The following is a 25,205-nucleotide window of genomic DNA, read 5'->3' as shown; positions in this document are numbered from 1 at the left end:
CACTGGAGACAAAGCAGAGAGCAAGACGGATCTGGTCCCTGCCCTTGAGGGGCTCACAGAGCACAGAGGGAAGCAAAGCGGACCCCAAACCAGGCGATCACACGCAGGGAGATGCGGGTGTGTCGAGGAGCCCTGGGGGACTCAGGGAGCACAGCGGGGGCACCTCACCCAGCTTTGGTGGGAGGGACTGTGGCTCTTCAACACACTGCTGAGCACGGCGCCCAGCACATGCTGGGGTCAACAATGTGTGCCGACTGAACGACAGAGCCGTGACGGGTCTAAGTCCGATCGGCGAGTCAAGGTCCAGCTCAGGTGTTGCACATCTCCGGACGCCTCCTCAGACCGCCCTGTTACCATAGCTACTGGGGCACTTATTACCTTCCGTGCTCCTCCTGGGCAGAGACCTGCGTGGGGTACCTCCATATCCCCGATCCCAGCATGTGGCTGGCGCCCCAGGACACCAGCCATTGTTCATGAGACTTAACCTTTTAGTGCCTCCATAACGAAGGAAGGACTGCACGTTCCAGAGTCTCATGCTCCAGCAGTTTTACCATCTGTGAGGCCAGGGCTTTAAGTGGTCTCTGCCTGTCAGTGGGCGCTGGCGCTAGGGGAGCCAAGGGAGAGCTGAGCAGGGATTTAAAATGCTACAGATCACATATAAATCAGGTTGTCCAAAGAGAGCTGCTCTCCCCGCAAAAGGAGCATTCATTCAAGCAACCAGCAGACGTGCATTCATAGCCACTAACTGCCAGGCCATGAGCTAAGGTCTAACCCCACCTTCTAGTCTCTACCCTCCAGAAAGGGGTCTCAACATCAAACAAGGCAGTGGAACAGAAGGCAAAGAGTGCATGAGGATTTGAGAGCCGGATATGCTGTGTGACCTAGGGCAAGTCCTTTCCCTCTCTGGGCTTCAGTTTCTATGTAAAATAAGGGGGTTGAACAGGGAATGGCAGAGATCTTCAGGCACTGAGATAGAGCACCAAAGACAAAGGGGTCACAGACAAACCACAGCTGCCCAGGGAGGCTGATCCAGCCCTTCTGATGTCTTCAGGCAAAGTCAGCCTTTTGAGTCCCTTAAATGTGGAGAGGATACTGCTTCCCTGAGGCCCAGACCACACCTGACAGATGGAGATACCCTCTGGACCCAGAGTTCTCTGAGGGATGAAGCTTCCAATCGGGGATGGGTAGGCTGTGGTGTGTGGGTGGTTGTGTGGCTCTCCTCCTCACTCCAGGGAAGTTTTTCAAAATCTGTCCACCAGTGACTAGAGGCATTCCTTAAACTCTAGCTCTGCCAGTCATTCCCTCCTTAGAGATCTTCTCCTACCTCTCCCACTGCGGGGCAGGGAGGGATGCTAGTGGGACCAAATGGGGTTTACATCCACGGTTGCCCACCAAGCTTGTATCTCTCACCTCTCAGAGCCTCACCCTCCTTACCTGTCCTGGGAGGAGGTTATACACGCCCCCACCCCGAACACCCACACTCTCCACCCTCCCGATCAGAGATGCCTATGTAAGGAAGGGCATCTGTCCCACATCTGGGTATGCACTGGGCATGCAGCTGAGTGGAGGCTGAGGAAGGGGCAAGAACACGGAACTGGGTGATCCCCGAGGGACCTTCCTGGCTCTACCTTTCCGTGCTTCCTGCCTGGGTGGCTCCGTGTCTGTGGGCGAGTCCCTCTTCCTCTCTGTAAACTGGGAGGCACTGAATTTGCAGAACTCCAAAAGCCCAGTTGGCCTGAGAGTTGGAACTGGTTTATTTATACACCCTTCCCCTGCCTCATCCTTAGGAGCGCATCTGCTAACAGTAGGGTTGAGAGAAGCCAGCTCATGCCTAACCTTTTCTCTCACAATTCTCCCTAGTCTACATGCCCTTCTTTGACTCCAGAAAAAAAAAAAAAAAAAAATCCTGACCCTTGAAGTGTCCCCGGCATGATCAGACACTGGGGAGACAGGGACAGTGCACAGAGATGAGTAGCACAGAGCTGAGTAACCAGTCTAAAGGAGCTGATGGCATGGTGAGGAAAACATTCCCAGGAAGGGCTGTCATGGATGCATAAAGGACTGGAGATTAATTGCGCCTGGGAAGGATCCTGGAACGCTTCTTGGAGGAGGCAGTGTCTGAGTGAAAGATAGGAAATGACAGGTGGGAGATGGATGATGACTAGGAAAGGGCGGCCCAGGCCAGGGAACAGCTAAAGCAAAGACACAGGGCACACTGGGGAAAGGGCCTGGAAAGCTCCCTCCCGATCCCACAGTATAGAGCTGGAAAGCGAGGCTGTGTGAGCAGGAGGTCAGGGCTGAAGAAGCAGCCTCCAATACCTAGAATACCAGGTTAGGAAGTCGGGCCTTTATTTTGGAGGCAAGGAGGCTGGCGAGGGGAGGATGCAATCAAAAGGTGTTAAGCAATGAAGTCACAAGGGCAGATATGTTTTAATCAATTCATCCAGTAAATATTCGGTGGCGGGGGGGGCAGTTGCTCCAGACACCATGCATCCCAAAATGCTGAAGGACATTCAGCAGCCACAACGGGGGCTATGGGCTCAGGAAGCGGGGGCGGGTGTTGGGGCAGAGACCTGGCATGCACTGGCTGTGCTGACCCAGGTTGCTGAGCTAGGGCTATAGCTTCCGAAAGCCTCAAATTTGTTCAAGACCCATCTTCTGCCTCCCCCCCACCCGGCCCCCCCAGGAAGCTCCTGCTGTCTGCCCTGCCCGTGGTTCAAGAGGGTGGTCCCTGTTTCCGGTGGGAGCATTTCAGTCCCTCCCCTGGAGAGTGATGCCCACATGGAGGCTTGTAATGAACACCTGTTTCAAGGCTGTAAACTCCACGAGGGCAGGACACCGCTCATCTTGTTCAGTGGTACCTTTAGTACCAGATGCAATGCCTGGCCCGGGGCAGGCGCCTGGTTCATGCTGGTTGAACACAGAATTAACCTACTTCCTCCCGCCCTCCAGCACAAACAGAGAGCACTATGGCAGCAAAAGTTAGGATGACAAGGAGGGCAAATCTGCTGGGAGAGAAATCATGATGTATTACCAAATCACAAGGCAATCTTCTTTCAGATTATCTGTACCAAAAGAGAGGACTGCTGTGGGTCACTGTGTGTGGACAGAGTTTCTAGCTGACCTGGGTCATTTAGGAGTCTGGGTCCTGTTGCCCAACAGGTTTTAGGTCCCTTGGTGTGGGGTCTGTGACTTACCTTGTCTCTGGACCCCCCAGGGAGGACTGAGCCCCACTGTTAAGGCATATAACTAGGTGGTATTTCACAGCCTCCTGCCAAAGGCCCCAAACCCAAACTAGAATACAAGCTCCTTCCTAGAAGGGAAGCAGGAAGAGCAGGTGAAGGAGTGCTGGCTGTGGAGTCCTGAGCTTGGAGGAAAGGGTCAAAGGTGTGTGATGTGCGCAGACGGTGGGGAGGTATTTTATTCACCCATCTACCAACCACTGATTACATGCTTCCTGTATGCCAGGGACAGGCTAAGTGCTTCACGGGTAATCTCATTTAATTCTCACAAGAGATGCAGTGAGGTGACGTGACTCACCAGGTCACACAGCTGGTGAGGGATGGAACCGGGCTCTGCACGGAGGCCTGTTTGTGCCCACAGGCATGCTCCTAGCCACCACCCTCCAGTTTCAGGGCCTGGCTCCCTTGGGTTCTTCTGGGTCCACAGGGATGTGGGGAGATGGGAGAGGAGGAGCGTGAGAGGGCGTGCTCATGGAGAGATTATATTTCCAGGAAATGAGGGCTCAGCACAAGAAGGCCTGGCCTGAAAATGGCTGCAGGAGAGGCAAGAGATAGGACTGGAGGGAGGACAGCCCCAGAGAGTGGGAAGAGGAGCCCAGGAGAGGCAGGGCAGGCCTGGCTGACCCCTGATGTGAGGGCCTCTTGCCTAGGGCCAGAGGCAAGATCAGGTGACCTCTCGAGGTTTCAAGACATGGAGAGACAAAGCCCAGAGCGGCCAGTGCCTGGCCCAGGTCCGGGCATGCCTGCTGACCCTGACTGGTTGGTGGCCTTGGAAGCCGCCTTCTGCTCCAGTGAGGCCCCAGCTGGTGTAACCTTGGAGGACCTGTGACATTTCTCTTGGCCTCAGGTCCAGGCCTGAGAGAGAATAGGGAGGAGGGGGGACTTGAGATCCCTAAACACCTTGGAGGGCCCTTCCCACCCTCCCACCCTTTCCCCAGGGTCTGGAAGGGCTGATCCTCAGCCGTGAGGGCCCAAGGCGGAACCAGTCTGTCTGGCTCTGCATTCCATCTAAGGGACTAGAAGATGTTTGTGGGGCCCACGCCTCCCTCACTCCCCCCCCATCCCACCCCCGGCCCCACTTCCCTCTCTGTCCCATCAACTCAGCTCCCAGACCATTCAGGTCCCACATTCCCCACTCTGGCTCCTCCAAGCTTTCTTCTTCTAATTCACATCGGGATGTGACCTGCCCCGGCTCACGGCTTCCTTGGCCTGGAACGGCCTCCCCCCACCCCCACCCCCGTCTCCATCTCCCTGTGTCCAAATCTTGCCTATTCTTCAAGGACGAGCTCAGATGCAGCTTCTTTCACAGAACCTCAAAGTCCATTTAAAACATCAGACCCAGAAAGGGTTGTAGTGAGCATCCAACCAACCCGTCATTTTGCGGATGGGGAATCAGGGGCACAGAGTGGGGGGGGGAGCAGAGCATCCAGGCTGGGAGGGGGTGCAGTACTGGGGTTCAAGTCGTGACTCTGCCATTTACTACCTATGGATTCCCTAGGCAGGGTTCAGAGCTATACCTGTTTCCTCAGCTCTCTGGTGGGGGGGGTGAGGGCGAGGACCCGCACCTTCCAGGCTGCCGCGAAGGGTCAGTGAGGCAGTGTGGCGCCAAGCGCCCAGCACGAATGTACGTCCTTCTCACCAAAGGGGCAGAGAGGTAACTTCTGACCCCATGGCCCACCTTCCTGGTGCACGAGCTTTGCTTCTCCCTGCCACTTCCCACCAGGTGTTTGAGGCTCTCTGTGTGCTTGTTTTAGCTTTTTGGGGGTGGCTGGGCCCTCTGAGGACAGGGGCCACGTCTGCTTTGTCTTCTCCGTGCCTGGTGTCAGGACGGGCATGGAGGGGCTCAAGATGTGAGGCTAAGCTCCGTGACTGCTCCCCCTGTGCCCAGGGTCAAAAGGGCTCACTGCCTGTTGGTGAATGAGTGTGTCACTGTCCTCCCTGCTTAAGCCCTCTGTTGACAGTGACACTCCCTCGGTTAACTTTTTCCTCACTGTTCTCCTTCCCTATATCCCCAAGGCTTCTTCACTCCCCACAGTGATTGTAATCAGTCCTTGGGGCGGGGCGGGGGGGGCGGATTTGCCCTAGATGAGAGAGTGTTTGGATAAAGGGGGACAGCCCTCCCACCACCATGGTCCAAGCCACCACCACTGCTTGCCTGGGCTACTGCAGCCGGTCTCCCTCCTTCAACGCCGGCCCCGCTCCACTGTGGCCCACGACATTCCAGCTGAGAACGCTTCAGTGGTTCCCCATTTGTCTTGGGACAAAGTTCAAACTCCTTCCAATGCCCTGCATGATCTGGCCCTGCCCCCCTCACCCCCTCGCTCAGTGTTGCTGTCCTCCCATCGGCTCCCGCAAAGCTGAGCCGCTTCCTGCCTCAGGGCTTTACCCGCTGCTTTTCCCACTCCCCATTTGGCTGACGCCCCCTCAGCTTTCAGGCATCAGCCTCAGCATCTGGTCAGCTGGCTGCAAGCCCTCATGGCCTCCTAGCTTTTCTCCTCTTGCACAGTCCTTCCTACAGCGATAATGACCAAATGCTTTGTGTCATTCTGTTTACTGTCTTTCCCGCTAAACTGGAAGCCCCCTGAGGACCAGGACCTCGTTTGAGGTGTTCACTGCTGTGTCCCCAATGCCTGGCATGCAGCGGGTGCTGGACAGACGTCTCTGGCTGGAACAACTGAATCCATCGGTCTGAGGACAGTGCTGTCAACTCCCAGCTCGGAGTGGGGAGGGGGGCCAGAATGTGGGGCTGGATGGCATCCAGTCCCTCCTGCGTTCAGGCCTCACTGGGTGGTTCCATTATGTATCTCCCTTAGCCATGACCTGCCCAAACACCCAGCCCCCTCACCCGTTTATTTTCCCACCCAGAGCCCTGGAGGAAAGGTTTTTGGATTATTTCACATGTCTGGATTATCCATGAGACATCTCCCCTCCAGTGAGAAGGATCAGGAGTTTGACATTTTAAACCCTAAGCAGCTTCTCCCTGGCTTGCTTCAGATCTGCGGCTCTGCTGCTTGCAATGAGGTGCATGGGGAACGGAAGGCCATTTTAATCTTGGTCTGGTTTCATTAGGAGGAAAAAGATGCTGCCCCCCAAGAAAGTCTGGTCCACTGTCTATGCCATGCAGAGTTTTAAGAGCCCAAGAGATTATCAAAGTCAACTGCCTTCACCAGATGAGGAAACAGAGGCGGAGGGGAGGGGTGGGTGGAGGAGGGGCAAAAGCTTGGTCAAGGGCATGTAGCAAGTTGGCCAGTTGGGGGATGGTCCTTCCCCAGGCCTCCTGACTCCCATGTGCTGCTCTCTGCCATCTTCAGGCACCAAGGGAGCTGAGGTCAGGCAGAGAGGGGGTAATAAGTTTCCACTGACATGACTTCAGGACCCTGAGTCACCCTGGCTTCGAACAGCCTTCCCAGAGGAGGGACGGGGCTTTCCAGGAGCCCTGCTATTCATTCTCCAGGAAAAGGCACTCCCAGGAGGCTGTAGTAGAAGCAGAGGTAGGGGGGGAGTGAGGGGCTCAGACAGGCCCCCAGCCCACTCCATCACCACCCACCACGTCTGGGTCAATTTTTGTAACAGGTCTGTTCCGAAAGTGGGATCTCATGGGCCAGTTACGGCTGCATTTCTGGAGCAGGTTGTTCATCAAGAAAATGATTCCTCCAACTCTGTCCCGTTTTACCACTTTGGGGGCATTTCCCCTCTTTTATTTTCCTTTTCCTAAACACAAAATCTTAAAACTCAAGGAGGTGACAGTACCTGATAAAACAATATCTGAATACCTAACAATATTTAACGGAATTGGTTTTGGCCGCGCAGTGCGGCTTGCAGGATCGCAGGATCTTTGTTCCCCAACCCGGGATCGAACCCACGCCCCCTGCAGTGGAAAAGAGGAGTCCTAACCACTGGACTGCCAGGGAGTTCCCTAATGGAATTCTTAAGAAAAGCATTTGGCTTCAGGAAAGGGACCGCCTTTTTCTGGGTAGGAAACATCCTGCCTGGGGATAGACCCCGCTGGCTACAGGTCCCCAGGCACGGGGAGATCCCAACACCCCTGTTGAAAAATAACCTTTGGGGTACCCTGGGAGACCAGAAAAGGACATACTGGCCACACCCTCAGCCTGGCCCTTGCCAGACTGCATCTTGAACTAGCTGAAGCTCCCAGGGAGACAAGGAAGCAGGCAGGGTCAGTATCCTGGATGGGCCTCGTCGGATAATTATCCAACCTGCTTCCTTCTCCACCTGTCACATGCAGGGCCATGCAAACGCCCTCCCTTGCAAGAGGTCAAGTGGCGAGTGCTTCCTGGGACTCAGGTGGTCCCTGCCCAGGACCTAGCATGGATGAGGGAAATGAATGCCTGATGAACTGAACTAGATGGCCCCACCCAGTCTATGGTCCTCCAGCCATTTCAATAATGGGACCCCCTGAATGCCCAAGCCCCACACTGGGTTCCCCACCCAAGGCCCCATCTCCTCCCTAAGACTGTTGCCAACATCTAATGCCAGACTCCCTGAATCCCAACTCGGGTCCCCAATCTTGTCCTCAAATCCTTCCTGCTCATTGCTATACTTCTTCCCCTTGCCCAGGCTCTAATGTCCTCATCCCCCCACCCCACCCCCACCCCACCCCCGGCTTCTTCCCACTGCACCCACATCCTCAGACTCACCCAGGAACAAAACCTCGAGGTCCAGTCGGCACTTCAGTTGGCACTACAGGGAGGTGACGGTGAATGTGTCCTCAGGGTGAGGTTCCGCCATGGGCCCCAGGAAGCCGCTCTTGGGGCCCCCACCCAGGCCGGGATGCGCCTGCGGCATAAAGCCTGGATACCTGTAGGCGGTATCCTGCAGGGGCAGCAGCGAGTCCCTCGGCACGGGGGACAGGGTCAAGTCACTAAGGAGTGGGCAGCCATAGCCAGCAGCAGCTGCAGCGGGGCCACGGGGTGGGCCGGGCGGCCGGGCCATCTCCAGTGGCTCCTTGTCGGCCTTAGGTGTGGCCGGTGGGCTAGCCAGGTGTGGGGCACTGAGGCACGCGGCCTCCGTCCTGCCCAGGAAGTCAGCCAGCAGCCCCGAACCCACCTTGCCTTCGTAGGGCGGGCTGCGGGCAGCCGAGCCTGGCGGGTACCAATACGCCGTACCCTTGCAGCTGGGGGAGTCGTAGTGGGGCTGGCCCAGCGGCAGGTCCCGGCAGCTCAGGTGGGCCTGGGCTGCAGCTGCATGGCTCAGGCTGGCCCCCTGGAGCCCATGCTTGAGGGGCTCACAGGCAGCCAGCTTTGTGGGTGGCGGCCGCAGCTCTTCCTTGAAGCCCAGGGTCGGGGAGCAGGTGGGGGAGTAGGCCTTCTGCAGGCCAGCATCAAACACCGTGGGCGGGTGGGCCAGCGGCGGGAAATGCTTGCCATCCAGCTCAGGGGCACCGAGGCTGGGCGAGTCGCAGTGGAAGCCTTGGCCGAAGGTGCCGTCCGATGGCGTGGACGGGTTCATGGAGTAGGGTCCCATGAAGTCACAGGGATCTCGCTCGCCCACGCTGAAGGCCCTCGACTGCGAGGGCAGTGGTGACATGCTGCTGTCCCCGCTGTAGTAGTCCAGGCCGAGGTCTGGGCTGTCCTGGAACAGCGGGTTGACCGGCTGGGGCTTGGGGATGAACTTGGCTTTGGCCGCCGCCCCGCCCCGCTCCTTCTTGGCTGAGCAGGCCCCGCCACCCCGTCCACCCCGAGGCTGCCGGGGCCCGGTGCTCCGTTTGGATGGGTAGCCCGCGGCGCTGGCCGAGGCGGTTGACGGGAAGCCCAGATGCGAGGCCTCGAACAGGTCCACCTTCTTCCGCCGTCCGCGGCCTGGCTTGGAGCTGCTCTGGAAGAGGACGCTCTGGTTCCAGTTGTAACCGGGGGCGGACGATGCCTCGTTCCAGTCCATCATCAGTTTCTCCAGGCTGGACAGGCTCGACTGGCCCTCGCTGCTCGAGGCCTCGCTGTTGGCACGCCGGAAGCCGCCGCCGACGGGCTGATTGAACTGGGTGCTGTCGGAGGACGACTCGGAGAAGGTCTCGGACACGGCTGTCTGCTGCTTCACCTTCTGCGGCGTGTAGTTGGAGATGTCCAGGATCACGTTGGGCTCGCTGACGTGGCAGTCGAAACCGGGATTGTAGAGCTGGCTGAAGGCCTCCGAGGCCCAGTCCAGGCCTCCATAGCCCTGCCGGAAAGGCCACTGAGAAGCCCCCGCAAACTGCCGACAGTTCTCAGGCGAGGGCTGGAAGGAGGAGGACGACGAGGACGCGGCAGAGGTGGCAGAGGCTGTGGTGCCCTTGGGTACCATGTAGCCGCCGGGTGAGACCGTGCTGGCCCGGCTGTCACAGCGCAGGGGTGTGGGGGCCGAACCAGAGAAGGGGCCCCCCTCAGAGCTGTTGAAGAAGGACGCCTTGCTGGGTGGCAGGCAGGGGCCACCGGTAGGCGGTGGGGCGTAGCCAGCGCTGTGGGCGCTGCTGGGTGAGGCAGGGAGGCTGTTGCCACTGCCGTAGGCGAAGCTGCAGTCCTTGCTATTGGCGCAGTCCTGGCCCGTAAAGGGCTTAGCAGGTGCGAAGACACTTTGTCCAGCCCCGTAGCCCCCGTACTGCGGGGGGTAGGTGTTGGCGGGCGGGTGTGCGGTAGGTGAGCGAGCCACGGCAGAGGGCAGAGGAGCCAGCTTCGGGAAGGTCTCGGCTGCCCGGCAGTCTGAAGTGCCGGGGGTTAGCCCATAGCTCGCTGCCCGGCCCGGCGGGAAGGTCTGGCGAGTGGGCAGAACAGGCTGGAAGGAGGGGTCCGCCCCAGCCCCGCTGCTGCCCACCGCCACCGGGTTGGCCTTGGCTCCCCGGCTGGGGAAGGTGGCCAGGCCCCGCTGGGCGGGCAGGGCGCTGCTGGGGGGGCCTGTGTAGGTGCCTGATGCCTTCCGGGACTCGGGGCGAGAGGCTGAGAGGGCAAAGTCCAAGAGGTCGGAGGAGTCATCCGAGTCGAGCAGTGAGCGAAAATAGCCGGTGAAGAGGTTTTGGCGCTCCTGGCTGAGCTCCGTCTGGCCCGCAGGTGCGGCTGTGCTGTAGTAGCTGCCACGGCCCGAAGCCCCGCTCTCTAGCCCAGTGGAGGCAAAGGCCCGGGCCTCGGTCCCCTGGAACCCGCAGTTTCGGCCAGCTTGCCCGCCTAGGTGCCCATGGTGAGGGGCCCAGCCACCACCCTTGTCCCCGGCCCACTCAGTGCCCGCATCCCCAAAGCCTGGGCCGCTGGGCACCTGTTCTGGGAACAGAGTCCCGTTCTTCCGGGACCGCCTCTTGCGTTTGGGCTTTCCAGTCACGGCGTCTACCTCCCCCCGGCCCCGTTTGCGTGGGTGCCCTAACTCAGCGAGGCCAGGGCCCCCGACCCCAGCGGCTGCCACGGCCACCACCTTCTTTTTCTTGCCGATGCCCTCAAAGAAGTCGCTGAAGGAGCATCGGGCCGCCTTGGCCGCGTGGCCCCCACCCCGGCCACCAAAACCGCCTGCTTTGCCACCTCGCCGTCGGAAGCCCTGCACACGGTGCAGGAAGTGGGAGATGCTCTGCGTGTCGGGTGCCTGGTGCACTGACTCGGGCTCACTGGGTGTCCAGCAGCGGGGCGGTGAGCACCGCCCAGCGCACTGGCTCTGGCGGTTCAGGAAGGCCAGCTTGGCGAGGACGTCCGAGTACTCGGCCTTGCTGTCGTTGGCATCCGCTGCGTAGGACGGCTGGGGAGATGCCAGCTTCTGCTTCCGCCGCCGCCGTTTCTTCACCTCCGGCATGGCCATGGTGGCTGCCGCCACAGTGGCTGCCTCGGCCGCCACCACCGCCGGCTCCTTGGGCTTGCCGGGGCCCAGGAGCAGGTTCTTAGGAGGGCGGCCGCGCTTACGCTTGAGAATGATGGGCATCTCGCCGGGTGGGAAGACCACCACCACGTTCCGCCCGTTGTTCTTCATCTTCAGCAGCGGGGTGGGCTCTGTGGACACGCGCAGGCCCAGCTCCTTGCCCTCCACGCTCAGGCTGCTGCTCAAAGACGACACCTTGTACGTGGTCTTGTTCCGCCGGCCCAGTGACACGGGGATCTTGGCCATCTTCACCACCATGCGCCGCACGCCCCGGCACTTGCCTCTGCGGGTAGGGACCACTGGGGTCTGGGAGGATTCGGGCTCCAGCTCTGGGACTGGGCCTGGGCCGGGAAGGGCGTGAGGTGGGGGCGGGGGCGGGGGCGGGGGCTCAGCCAGGGCAGCCACCAGCCCTGTGGGCACAGGCAGGGGCAGCAGACGGCCCTCGGGGCCGGCGTCTGCCTTGCGTCCCCGTCCGGCTTTCCGTCGGCGACACAGGATCTTTGGCCTATCGGTGCGCCGCAAGGCGTATTTGGGGTGACCCTCAGGCCCAGGAGGGCCATGGGGTGAGCACAAGTCCAGGCGCAAGGGCTCAGCCAGCGGGCAGGGGCCCAGGGGCTGCTGGGGCTCCAGACGGCGGCTGGGGACGTCAAGCAACTTGGGCAGGGGGTCAAGCGCCTGAGGGTCGAGCAGCTGCGACTCCAGGGAGTCGGGCAGGGTATCTAGGGCCTGTAGAGCCAGGCCCGGCAACCCCAGAGGATCAGCAAGGGGTTGCAGGGGCGGCAGCTCCAAAGCTTCCCCGAGCGGCTCTAGTGCCTGCGGGTCCAGGAAGCGGGGCTGGGGGTCTAGGAGCTGAGGCTCTGGCTCAGGCGACGGTGGCTCGAGGGCCTGGGCCTCCAGCAGCTGGGCCTCGGGGCAAGTTAGGGAGGCCAGCTCACTCAGGATGTCGGCGTCAGCGAGTTCTGAGTAATCAGGGCCGTCTGGCTCGGGCTCTGGTGGCAGACCGGTGGCTGCGGCCGTGGCTCCGGGACTATGGCCTTGGCCGGGCTGGGGACTGTCCCTAGGCTCAGGCTCAGGCTCGTAGAGGGGGTGGCTGGACCGCTCAGACTTGGCATGGGGGGTGGCCCGCTCCTCAGGGCTGCGGATGCTGTTGGCCAGGCTGGGTGAGGAGAAGAAGCTATACTGAAGGTCCCCGGGGGGCGGGGCGGGTGGGCGGCTGAGCCGGAGGCCACCGCAGTCCAGGTGCACGCCGCTGTGCTGCAGGTCCTGGGAGAGCCGGGTCAGGTCCTTCATGATGTCAATCAGCTGGACCACTGGACGCAGGTTCACCCGCCCGTTGTCCCAGCGCCGTCGGGAGCTGCTGCTGTCTCCCGCGGGGGTGGGGCAGCGGGCCTGGGAGACAGGACGGGCCGCCCTCGGGGGCAGCGGGTCGTCCCCCTTGGCAAGGACTGGTGGGCGCCGGGTGCTGGGGTCCCGGCGTGGGGGTGGGCGCGGGTTCTCGGAGAAGGTGTGGGCGAAGGCCTTGTCGGGTGGGCTGGCAGGGGGCCGGGCGGGAAGCAAGGGCCGGGGGGTGGGGGGGCCGCCGGGGTAGTACTTGGGCTCCCGGAGGTAGTCAGGAGAGCTGCACACGGCACTGGAAGTCACCACCAGGCCCTGGGGCTTCACACGCATCCTGACCTTGTCCTCCGAGGGCCGCCGGGCGGGGCCGGGGCTGACATGAGGGTGCGAGAAGCCGGGACCAGGACCTGCCGGGCAGCACAGGTAGGAGGTCCCTCACCGAACGCCTAAGTCCTCATCAGCTTCCCATGTCCTCAGTGATCCCCTGCACCCCTCCCCTGAGTCCCCTCCCGAAGCCCAATCCCCTCGTCGACCCCCAGCTTCTCCTAAACCACCACACGCATCATGAACCCCCATGGGCCCCCGTTCCACTTACTGACAGCTCACCCACTTTGGTCTAGACTCTGGCTAAGGGCTGGGGGAGAACAGTTCACCCGCTTTTGAGAAGGAAGCCCATCAGCAAGGTGGATCAAACGTCAGGAGAGGGCCAGGCCCCTGTCAGAAGGCCCGGAAGTCCTATCAAGGACACGGCCTCTTCCTTCTTGCCCCATCCTCAGGGCTCTAGGAGAACCCCGGCCACTCACCCTCGGCTCTGCCGCCTGGGCTGTCACACTGGAGATCTCTGTGGGCAGCGAGACAGGCAAGAGGAGATCTCAGTGGTCTGCTGGCCACAGCCCAACCACTGCCCACCTGCCCACGGGGCCCGGTCTCCCCCACACACCAACCCCAGCTCCCCCAGCACTCCCTCCAGCGCATGCCCAGCTGACCTGAAAGAGAGAGGGCCCCCGTGCCTGGGGCCTCTGCCAGTCGCTGGCTGTCAGCTGGGGGTGCTGTGGAGCAGCTTCGGCCTGAGCCCAGGCCTCGGGGCGTGGACAGCGCCTGGAAAGGACCACCGCAGCTGAGGTTTAGTGAGCACCTACTGCGCGCCAGGCACTGGGCTGGAAGCTGTCCAGGCATCGTTTCATTTAATTCTTCATACCAATCCTGCGAGGTAGGGGCTATTAATAACCCCATTTTGCAGATGAGGAGATGGAGGCTCAGAGATGAAGTGACATCATTCACTCATTCATATACTCATTATTTATGGAGTCCCTAATTTGCACAAGGACTGGGTAGACAAACACTTATCAGATTATTGTAAGTGACTTAATTATTAGCAGGATAAGAGCTGCAAAGGAAAACTGAAGAGTGCCTGAGGTCAGAGGTTTAACAATCATGCCAGGGAGTCAACAACGACAAAAGCTCACATTCTGGGGACACTTTCTCTGCTGCCAAACAGTGGACTAAGCGCTTTATATGGATTACCTCATCTGACCCTCCTTCAAACTGTAGATCAATACGATTATCATCCCTGCTTTCACAGTCGAGGAAACCATCCGCTGGAAGGTGGTAAGCGCCATGGAGGCAAGGATTTCTGTCCTGCTGACTTCTGTGTGCATCTCCCAACCCCCGGATCAGCACGTGGCCCACAAATGTGCTTCAAAAAATATTTACTGAACGAATGAATGAGGCACACAGAACAATCAGCCCCGCCTTTCCCCGAGGCTCTCTCTCTTTCCTCTCCAGACCCAAAAGTGGGACCCAAGTAGGATGTGGAAGGAGGGAAGGAGATTAAGAACATGAAAAGGGACATTCTCGGCCCTCCATGCCACCTTTAGCCTCCATCCGGCCCCTGCTACATATTTTTAGAGCCCTCTTTATTTCACCGTCACAGTATTTATCGTGACTGCAGTCAATTACTTGTATGACTGGCTGTTCAGCATGTCTGCTCCCCAAGTATGGGCTCTTCAGGGGCAAGGACTGTGTCTGTCTTGTTTACCGTTGTATCCCCTGACCCCAGGGCCTGGGCCATGGATGCTACATAAATATTTACCGACTGACTCCCTGAGCTGGTCAGGGCAGAGTTGGGATTTAGATCCAGGCATGTCTGACACCCAAGGGAGCCTGGGGACTCAGGGCCCCGGCTGATCCCCAGGAGCTGGGAGCTGAATGGTCCCTGACCACTGGGAGGATCGCTGTGCAGGGCTGTTACCTCCACAGGAAGACTGCAGAGCTGACTCGGGGACAGGAGATTGTGGGCAGGGACCCTCGTCCACTCGCCTTTGGTGGGTGGCAATTTGCAATCAATGAAGCACCTCCACAGATACGACCCCCTGAATCTTCACCGAACCTGGGAGACATGGTTTACTGTCTCCACGTTACAGAGGAAACAGGCTCAGAGCAGTTGTATAACTTGCCTGAAGTCACATAGCTGCTAAGTGGCAAGATTCCTAATTCTGCCAAGTCCAAAGCCTCCTTCCACTTCCACTCCCAGCTCCTGCAACTCTCCTTGAGCCACTCCTGAAAGGGCTCCTTCTAGAGCTGTGGTCTCACTTAAGGCTGGAAGGAATGTTAAAATCATCGAACCCATTGGCTTCCAAACCCTGGGCCTGGGGAAGCTATGTCACCTTGCAGATACCCAGACCCTAGTCCAGGGGAGTCTGACTCATAAATCTGAAGGGACATCTGGGAATCTGTATTTTAATCGGCTCCCCTAGTGGCTACACTGTTCTAGTGCCACCTCGTGCGCCTCCCATTTTACAGATGAGGAAACTGAGACCGGAAGAGGGAAAGAGACTTTGCCCAAGACCACAAAATGGCATGAGAAGGGCCTCTTTGTTGCTCATCCAGGCAGAACATCCCCTGTCCCTGCAGTCTCAGGCCTCAGCTGTTCCTCACTGTCCCATTTACTCGATCACTCAGGGTTCTGTTCTCTCTCATGCCTGCCTGCAGACTGTGGCCTGGCCCCTTCTAGGCTAGGCTCTCTCTGCTTCAAGAATCTCACTGTTGCTCTTGCAGGAAGGACTGTGGGTAAGACACTCACAAAGGAGGGAAGGGGCCCAGACTCTGTGGAGTCTCCAGGTCAGATTTCCAGCAGTACGTTGATCCACAGTGCTGCCCTCTTTGAGATGCCTACCAGAAGCCATCATCCCTCCTTTACTGAGGGTGGGGCTCACCAACCCTCCCTGCTCTGGAGACCTCCCACTTGGGGCCTGAGGGTGTGATCTTGGCAGAAGAGAGAAACCTCCTCTCCAGCGGTTGCTTCTGTTCCACCCACCCGTGAAGACCTTTGGGCACGTCGTCCTGCCAGACCTCCTGACTCTGTCCATTGCTCTCTCTTGCAGCCTCCAGGATCTGAGGGAAGCAGCTGGCACCCCTCCCCACCACACCCAGGCATCCATTTTCTTGGACCCCTCCCAAGGGCACCACCTATCCCACGTCTGTGAACAAAGTCGAAAAGGTTCTTCTGTCCATCTGTCTGCTTCTGGGTCAGTGTGTCTGAGCCTGCCTATAGGGACACCAGCTGGCTGGGAGGGAAGGGGGCTGGGGGCCCCAACCTGCTGTGCACAGTGCCGGGAAGGGCCAGCCCACATCCTTGAGTCCCCAGCCCCACCCTCCCCCGCTGCGGCTGTGACCACCCCACCCCTTCCCCAGGCAGCCTCCCCTCCCCCACCCACAGCCTCCCCAGGGGAGTCAGGCTGCCAGCCCCAGCTCTCACTTCCGGCCTCATGACCCTCTCTCTAGCCTGCATACTCCTCCCCCGCCCCCCCCCCCCAACACCATTTCCCTCCCAGCCCGGACTGAAGGCTCAGGGATGTCCTCAAATGGAAAACTCTGCATCAAAGGGGCTACCACTGCTGCTGTGAAACTTCCCCCATCACCTCCCTTCAGGGCCTTTATCTCCCAGGATCTGCCCCTTCAGGAACTATGCATCACCCCTCTCAACTTCCTTCTCTTCAGCCCCCTCCCAGCCACCCAATTGTACCTGAAGATCATCTTCCAACCTGACTCCAGACCAAAATCATAACAAAAATAACAATGATGAAAAAAATAATGGCAGCTGTCACTTATTTGGCATATAAATGGAGGCTCAGAGAGGTTAAGTAATGCCCTTAAGGACAAACAGCCATGACAGGGAAGAGCTGGAGTCTGCACTTAGGTTTGTTGGGCTCCTCGAAACCAAACTTCTTCACTGTCCAGAGAGTCAGCCCCCTCCCCTGAAACTTTCTCTAACTGTCCTAGTCCCAACCACCAGTTCTAATTTTTGACTTCTAATCTACCCCCACCCAGCTTCGGCACCCCTCCCACCTAGGTCATCCCATGCACTACCCTCCCTCACCACTAGGTGTCCCCCTAGAGCCACTGACGCCCCCGAGGGGAGTAAGCCCCGCCCCACCCCCTGGAATCATCAGGGCTCCCCACCACAGCACAGCACACCCCACCCCACCCTACCCCCAGCCACACAGAGGTCCTTTGTGCAGCCCTTGCCCACCCCCTTCCTGCCCAGAGCAGGGCACCTGGCAAGCAGGTCTGCCCCAGACCCACCCCCTGCCAGCCCCCAGCCCTGGGTGCCAGGTGTGTGGGCACCAGCGCCAGCTCTGGCTGAACCTGAGGGTCACCCTGTCGGGCAGCCCTCCCTTCCTCTCTCCGAGGTCACCCAGGGACTGTGCTTCCCGCCCTGCTCCGCCCCCATCCCCTCCTGCCCTTGGCCCTTCCAGACTCCTGTCCTTGTCTTTCCTTCTGTCTACTGGAGGACTTCCCTCCTCCAGCCCCACCAGGCCCTCCCCACAGCCTCTCACCACCGCCCACCTCCTTCCCCTGAGAGCTCCTTGTTCTGCACCCCCACTCCCCGCCCAGGTCTGAAGAACTCCTCCTCCTGGAAAGTTGCTGCTGGAAAGGAAGTGACTTCAGCAATTTGGCCACAAGGCTGGGCACTGCTGAGCCCAGCTCAGCTGAAGGCCTGCCCAGCCCACCTCCAAAGCACAAACGGAGCCACGTGCACACACCACCCCCAGTGTGCAGCCGGAACCTTGAACACACGCTTCCCCGGTGACACGGGGAAGGATCTTTGTGTACACATCCCACCCCACTGTACTCACATATCACCCCAGTGTGTTCAGATTGTCTACACACCTCTCCGGTGTACACTAGCGCCCTGCACACACACCATCCAGCGTGGCACACACAACACTCCAGTCTCCCCACACCTGCCCAGGACACGCTCTGAATCCTGCACACTCACTCCGATGTACCACATACACGGCCTCTGTAATGTCCCCCAGCCCAGTCCACTTACTCTTGTGTGCAGAAGCCTGCACACCTACGGACAGGGTCCTGCATGTGCCTGCCTGCACGCAAGCCGGAGGACCCGCACACGAGATGCCCTGTACGTATACAGTCAGGTACATCCAGCTCTGCATCCTCCCACAGCTGAACCTCCCCACCCTTACAATCCCAGAAGGCCCCTCCCCCCAGACCTCAGGCCCCAGGAATGCTCTTTTGGAAGTTGGGTGGGGTCCCCAGGCAGGCTGGGCTCTAGGGAGCTTCCTAGAGCCTGAGGCTTGAGGCTTCATGTGTCAATTCGGGGAGTTGCCTCTGCAGGGCAGGGCAGCCCCACCTGGCCTCTGTGGCTCCTGAGCCTGGGTGGGCTAATTCGGGCCCCAGAGTCGGGAGGTGGGTGCTGCCCCCACCCCTGCCCCATCTCATCTCAGGAGGGCAGCCTAGCATACCCTAATTACCCAGGTCCTCTCAGCTTCCACAGACTCTAGAAGAGAGGGGTCCTGCGGGGTCAGCTTCACACATCAGGCATTCTGGTCTCTACCTCTGTCCTGGGTTCTGGTCACTGTCACGGCCCCTTTCCCTTCCCAGTTTTCTCAGGTCATCCAGGTGCAGGGAAGAGTCCTCAGACTAGGAGGCAGGACTCCAGGGAACTGCTTGTATATCCATGGACCTCTCCTTTCTGGATAATGGGGAGTCTGAGTAAGTTGGGTTAAAATATTTTGATTCTAAAGGGCCTCTTTTTGGCCTAAGCTGGGAGGGGGGGAAATCCCTGCTAGGACTGGGAAGGAAGTACCCCTGATCCCCACTTCCTGGGGTGGCCAGGCACAGACCCGGCTTCCCTATACACTGTTACCTGAGCAGGCTGTGCAGACAGACCCAGCTCAGCAAGAAAGGCCTGTCTTCGCCAGTGACTCCAGGGTGGTCTCTTCGGCGGCCTGAGAGTCGCCCCGAAGCCGGGGCCCTCTGCACGCACTTAGCTGGGCAGGCTCTGGGGTCCAGGCCAATGGGCAGACAGGCAGGCAAGCTCCCATCTGTGGAAACAAAAACAGCACCCCAGACATAAGCATGGATACAGGATGAGCCAGAGAGAGGGACCAGGAGGCCATCCTAGATGGGGTCCACCCTTGCACAGCATGAAATTGGCTCCAACTTCATTTCACTGGGGAGTATGAGCCTATCTCTTGAAACCCCAGGTAGTATCGTCGTGCGGGTAGGCACATGTACGCGTGAACGTGAACACACATGCTATGGTGAAAAGAACCTGGCCTTGGGAGTCAGAATGGTCCTTGGCTCAACTCTCACCAACTATGTGATCTTGGGCAAGTCAGTTAACCTCTCTGGCTCTCAGTTTTCTCATCTATAAAATGGGGAGAGCTTATGAATTGGGGAGAAGCACTCTGGGGAAACCATAAATGCTAAGAGCTCACTTACAACGTAGGTGTGAGAGTTGCTGTTCAAAGTGATGGTGAATGCAGATCTTCATGAGAGGTGTATACGCAGCTGGCATTTACCCTTCTCCATCAGCAACTGGTTATATGTCTCTTGTTTTCTTTAATAACTGTGGCCCTCCTTACCACCACCACCCCTGCTTCCTGCCCGTTTGTCTGCCTCCCTGAGGTCTGTACTGAAGCCGAGAGTGGGTCTGGGAACTAGGCCTCATGGACTGCTTATAGGTTTTGGTTGCCTGGGAATGTGTGTGTGTGTCAGAGATCCTGCCTGTACAGATGCACGTCTGTGAGCGTCAGCTGTCTGGGCAAATACACCTGTGTGTGGCTTCCTGGGTCTACTTAGCCTTCTGTATGCTTCTCTGCGTGTATTTGTATGTCTATACAAGTATATGTGTAAGAGTGTACACGTATGGGACGGTATGTGTGTGTGTGTGTGAGCTGATACTTGTGTTCAATTATACGTGTGTGTGTGTGTGCACCTGGGTCTGTTCAGTTCTTTGTGTGTGTCCAGCTGAGCCTATGTCTGCATGCCTGTGGGGACACAGAGGTATGAGTGTGTACCTAGTGTGACAAGGTGTGCCCAGCTGTGGTCAGGGGGTGAGTGCCCGTGTGTGCACACAGCTCTCTGCATCTCACTGCTGTCAGGAGCTGAACCGGCTTCTGCCCATCTCTGACTCTCTGGGCGTGTGTACTGGGGCGGGCGTGTGGCGGGTCCTCTGCTGTCCCTGCAGGCTTCCAAACTCGAGGCCTGTGACTGCGGGCACTGGTGTCACTGTGGATCAGTGCTGCCTCCCTCCTACCTCTGCCTTTCTCTGGGTTTTCAGGGTCACGGTGTGATGGCATGACTGGTCACAGTGTCCCTGTGGGTCTGTTTCACTGTGGGTCAGTATGTGCTCACGTGTGTAACTCTGCGTGTGTGTGCTGTATGACTTTATCATTGTGCATCTGTGTATGTCAGTGGGTCCTTGTGCCGTGTCATTGTGTGTCTGTGTCAATATCAACATGGGTGGGTCTGTGTCCCATGGTACGCCTGTCAGTAAAACGGTGCCTCAGTTGTTTGTGTGGTGCCTTTATGTAACTTGTCAGTGCGTGTGCGCGCGCGCGTGTGCATGGGAGACCCTTTGTGAGACAGTGTGTGTCTGTGTCACTGTGTTTGTATGCCTGCTTCCCTCCTCCCTCCCTATCTCCTGCGTTCTCTCTCTCTCTCTTTCTGTAGGAGCCAGACAACTCCCCAAGCCTGGATTAGGGACAATTTATCCACAGGCAGAGAAGGAGAATTCCAACCTGCCAGAGCCTCCCTGCTCTGATCCGTCTCCCCTTCCCCCGCGGTTGGGTGGGCAGAGAAATGCAGCCGGGCAGCTCCCAAGCCCTTGGGGAGCCCCCACCTCTGCAGCTCCCCAGAGGCCCAGGAGGGCGGAAAAGATGGAAATCTGGGTGGCCCCAGAGCCCTCCAGTGGGGGTGGATTGGCTGCCCCCCCCCCGCAGGCCGCCACAGCTCAGCTCATCTTGGCCCTGTTCTCCTACATATGGTGGTGGTGGGTGGGGGGAGTCTGCATGAGGTCTGCCTGGCCCTGGGGGCTGGGGCGACCTAAGGAGTAAAGCTGCTCCCAACCCCTCCACAGCCTGATACTCCCCAACTGATAAACGCCAGCTCCGACACCCCCGGAAATGTAAATGACTGGGGAACTTGCGCCTGTGCCCGCACAGGCTGGGGGGATGCTGGGAGGCAGGGGACAGCGTGGTGGGGGGAATGCAGCAAGGGGGGAGCAGGGGCTGAGCTGGGACTAAGGCTCCCTTCACGGTGCTCCAAGCGCAAGGCAGAATCACATGTTTCCCATTAGCTGCTCTGGCCTCCTTGTTCAGGGGGTGTTGGCTGGGGGAGATTTGTTCTGGTTGCAGACACCAGCCGAGACCACACAAGAGAGAGAGTAAAAGACAGAGAGAGAGAGAGAGAGAGAGAGAGAGAGGAAGAGAGAGAGAGAGGAAGAGAGAGGGGAGAGATTGAGCGCCAGGGGGAGAGGAAAAGACAGAGAGCGAGCAAGAAAGATACACAGAGACACACAGGGAGAGAGACAGAGAGACATGAGAACCGAGGCAGGCGCACACACAAACACAAAAGCAGAGGGACAGAGACGGGTGATGGGGGAGGCTAACAGAGTGGGGGACAGGGAGAGCGACAGGGAAGGCGACTGAAGTGGAGAGAGACTAGTCAGAGGCTGAGCAGGAGTCAGTGAGGCACAGGGTGCGAGTCAGGCCAGGAGGGACTGAGGGCGCGGAGGGCGGCACTGGGGCCGCAAGCCTGATGGAGGGGACCTGCTGCAGGGCCAGGGAGGGCAGGGGCGGTGGGTGGGGACGCGGGAGGGCAGGGGGAGTGGCAGCTCCAGAGCCTCCCGCCTCCTGACCCTCGAGCCTGGGAGAGATAACAGGCCGGAATAGTGCTGACTTGCGGTTCAGAAATCCAATATCCTCCGCGGCGCACTAATCGACTACCTGAGCTCCCGGCCCGCGCCGCCAAGCTGCCCCGATTAATCCTGCGGCTCCACAGCCTTAATTAGTTTAACAGTTTCAGGGGCAGGAGAGGCAAGCAATAGGGTCTCCCAGACCTGCGGGGACACAGGCCCCCATGCCAGCCCTGCCTGGCGCCCCACCTCCCAGGTCACACCTGCCCCAGCCCCAGAGACCCCTTTCCACACCATCTGCAAAACACTGGGTCTCTCCTCCTGGGGAACAGCCCCAAGGGCTGGCACCTGGGTCAGAAGGTAGGTCTTGTGGAACAGAGACTCCCCCATCCCAGCTTGTCCCTGTGCCCGTGGCCTGGGTGCTTGCTCTGGCCTGCCCTTTGGGGACCTGCCAACTGTCAGCCCCGTACCACTGGGCAACATGTTGTCTCTTTAGGGTGACAGACAAGCTCCCAAGTTACTGACAACCCCCAACAGCATGAGATAATCACACATGTCACTCCCCACACCGGCATGAGATAGGCACATGGTGACAACTCACACATACCCAACAGTCAGAGAGACAGGAGTACGAGTGGGTGACTCCCCTCCTAACAGGATGAGCTAAGCACAGAACCTGTCACTTCCTGCAAAGCCTGAGATGGGCACATCTGATACCCCCAGACAGCATGAGACAAGAACACAGGTTGTCACCCTCACAATGCTGTAACTGACATACAATCAGGCGCCCCCTCACCCACTGATCGGATGTGAAATGCACAGAGAACCTGTCTCTCACGCACTGTCTCTCTCTCTCTCTCTCTCTCTCTCACACACACACACACACACACACACACACACACACACACACACACACACACCCCTCACCTCCCAGGTGTGACAGAGGTACGGACCCCTCCCCCAAACACACAGAGTATAAGCCAGGGACACAACCTCACCCCTTCCCCATCAGTCCTCCCTCCAGACTGTAGGATAGGATGGGTAAACGACGTGTCACCCTGGCTGCTTTGGACGGGTGACAGCCCACCCCACCCCTCCCCCGTCACTGCCAGCCTGGTGGTGCTGTCCTCTGCCTGCAGAGGCGTCACAGCTCACAGGGCATGAATGTCACCCCAGCACTGCCAGAGCCGGGCCCGGCCACATGTTGCCCCAGTGACAAACACCACTGGCCCCAGGAGGTGGAGGTGCACAGGGCTCTGGGCGTGACCTTGGTCCCTGAACACCAGGAGGGGAGGTGCTGTGGCCTCCCTCCTGGGTAACCCACTGGCCCGGAGCTGGGGAAGCTGAGTGCTGGGAAGAAAGTCGCCTGGGCACACAGACAACCTGAAAATGCCACCTCCCCAGGCGGCCACCCCCACCCCACTTCTAACTGAATGTAGCTGTTGTTGAGGGAGGGGGCAGACTGTGTAGTGGAGGGAGGCTGTCAACGAGGCCTGAGGAGCAGTAGAGGTGGGGGAGGGGAGGCAGGGTAGGGGTTGCTGTCACCATGCCCTCGGGGGCCCAGAACTGAGGGAGTGGGGCGATAGCTTCAGACTCCCACTGTGGCCAGGGGAGCCCCTCTTTCTTACAAGGGCCCCCTCTCCAAATTCAGGCCACAGAGCCTGACAAGAAGGCCAAAGTCCAGGGGCATGACTCACCCAGGGAACAGGCCCAGCCTGCTGGCCAGAAAGTGAGGGAGGACAGGAGCCAAGGGGCCTGGGTTCAAGTCTGAACTCCTCCCAGGCCAAGTGGAGTGACCTTGGAGCAGAGGCTCAGTCTCTTTGGCTTTGGGGAGTGGGGGAAGAGGCAGCAGCCAGGGAAGTGCTGAGGCTGCAGACCAGGAAGCAGAGTCCTGGGGGCCACGGGAAGGAGGACACAGCGGGTCCAACCCCTGGCTCCACCGCTTCCTCAACAGGAACCTCAGCTTTCTCCACCTCTGTCTCCTCAGCTGTAAAGCAGGAATGATAATGTCAGCCTCACGAGATAACGCAGCATGAAGTGGACAGGTGCTCAGGAAACGGGAGCTTCTTATTGAAGAGGGGAAAAGAGACTAAGAGAGGGCAGGAGACTTGCCCAAGCCACAGATCAAGCTACTATTGGCTGAACTCGGCCTCCACCTCCAGGCTTCCCACCTGAAGCTGTTTCTTAAGACTTGGAGATTGATTGTGTTGCACGTGTGTGTTAGGATGTTCTTGCTTATAGAGCTGCCCTACTGTCCAGGGAAGATCAAGGAAATGGACAGGAGTGTCTGTCACATAGCCTGACCTTTACCCTAAACCCCACTTGGCCCACCTTCAAACTTTGGACCAGAAGGCCAGCTCTATGGGAGGGAGGCAGCCCACACTCCAGCCCCCATGACCAGCACCAGGTGCTTGGAAGGACTGGGGGACTGGGAGGTCAGTGTCTGGGGCCCTCTCGTTGTACAGGAGCTCAGAGAGGGACAGGCCTAGCCTGAGGTCACACAGCATGACAGCAGCAGAGCCCAGAGCCCTGGCTAGGGACAGCCTCAGAGCAGAGTTGTCTAGCCCCTAGGGTGGCTGGAGCTGGGGGGCCCTGGGGGACTGAGCAAAACGTGGCGACAGATGGCCTGCCGAGGCAGCGGCGATCTGGGCGGCTGGCAGGCATGCTCGCTCCCGCGCAGGGAAGCGGCTAATTTTAGCTGAGGCCTCGATGCCAGCTTTGTTCCCCCCACCCACCCGCCGAGGGGGCCCAGCATGCCTTGCGTGCAACCCGCCTCCCCCAGGCACCCCTACTCCCCCTCCTGGCCACTTGGTGAGTAGTGCCCAGACCCCAGAGTCCTAGAACTGTCTGTCTGGCCAGGTCTCATCACACCCAGAGGCAAGGGCTGGGCCCTGGAGGCCTGGCATCCCCACCCCAGGGCCTGTTTCCCATGACACGAAGCTTATTCTGAAGAGGGGCTGTGGGGAGAAGGGCTAGAGGCCACTGCCCAGACTGGGAGGGAGGGCTTGACAGCAGGGGCTTCCAGTCTTTGCGGGAGGGGGGGGCCTGGCGGGGGGTGGGCATTGTCCTCCAACAGATACTTCAGGAGACAGGACCCTTATTCTACCCCTGCCCTGAGCCAAACAAATTCTTCTGTGCTGGAGTCCACCTCCAGCACAGAGTAGTGGTGAGCGAGGGGGTGGGAGTCACTTTACCCTTTCCCTGTTCTTTATAAGCCCGATTTTGCTCCAGGAACTCAAAGTACTTTAAAAAAAAGTCAGAGATAGAGCAAGGGTAGTACCCCACCCCCACCCCGTGCCACTGGGGGAAACTGAGGCACAGTGTGAAACAGCTTTCATTGTAGCAGGGGAGGAACAAATCCCAGGAATCAGTGAGGGAAGCCTAAACATGCTCTACTTTGAGTTCTTAGAGCCGGGGGCTTCTTGGGCCAGCTCAGCCCCTAGGACTTACCCTCTGCCTCCACCTGGGCTGGTAGAAGGTAAGCTAGATGGATGGAGCCCGTCCTCTGAAACCCTGGGAAGGGAGGCCTGGCATTCTTGGTTCCTGGTACCGCACCCCCTGTTGGCTCTTTGACTTTAGAACCTCCCCTCCTCATCTCAGGTTCAACTACATGTGCCCAATGGGGCGCCAGGACATCT

General features: G+C 59.0%; 1 protein-coding gene across 4 annotated transcripts in view; it reads right to left on the bottom strand.

Annotated features, from left to right (window-relative positions):
• Positions 1–25,205, bottom strand: part of AHDC1 (AT-hook DNA binding motif containing 1) — a 64,909-nt gene that overhangs the window by 2,944 nt on the left and 36,760 nt on the right. For 2 of the 4 annotated variants that reach the window (XM_059083950.2, XM_059083943.2), the window contains exons 3-6: positions 18,574–18,751; positions 13,388–13,499; positions 13,205–13,242; positions 7,901–12,808 (exon numbers count right to left, since the gene is read on the bottom strand). In XM_059083950.2, the coding sequence (XP_058939933.1) occupies positions 7,944–12,734 (4,791 nt within the window). In that variant the 5' untranslated portion in view covers positions 12,735–12,808; positions 13,205–13,242; positions 13,388–13,499; positions 18,574–18,751 and the 3' untranslated portion in view covers positions 7,901–7,943. Of the gene's footprint in view, positions 1–7,900; positions 12,809–13,204; positions 13,243–13,387; positions 13,500–18,261; positions 18,540–18,573; positions 18,752–25,205 lie in introns of those variants that run through there. The other 2 variants (XM_067013985.1, XM_067013980.1) reach the window with 2 other exon arrangements.

This window comes from Kogia breviceps, chromosome 1 (genome assembly GCF_026419965.1).
Source record: "Kogia breviceps isolate mKogBre1 chromosome 1, mKogBre1 haplotype 1, whole genome shotgun sequence".
In the NCBI taxonomy this organism is placed as follows: Eukaryota; Metazoa; Chordata; class Mammalia; order Artiodactyla; family Physeteridae; genus Kogia; species Kogia breviceps.
This window is presented reverse-complemented; position numbering and strand designations above follow the sequence as displayed.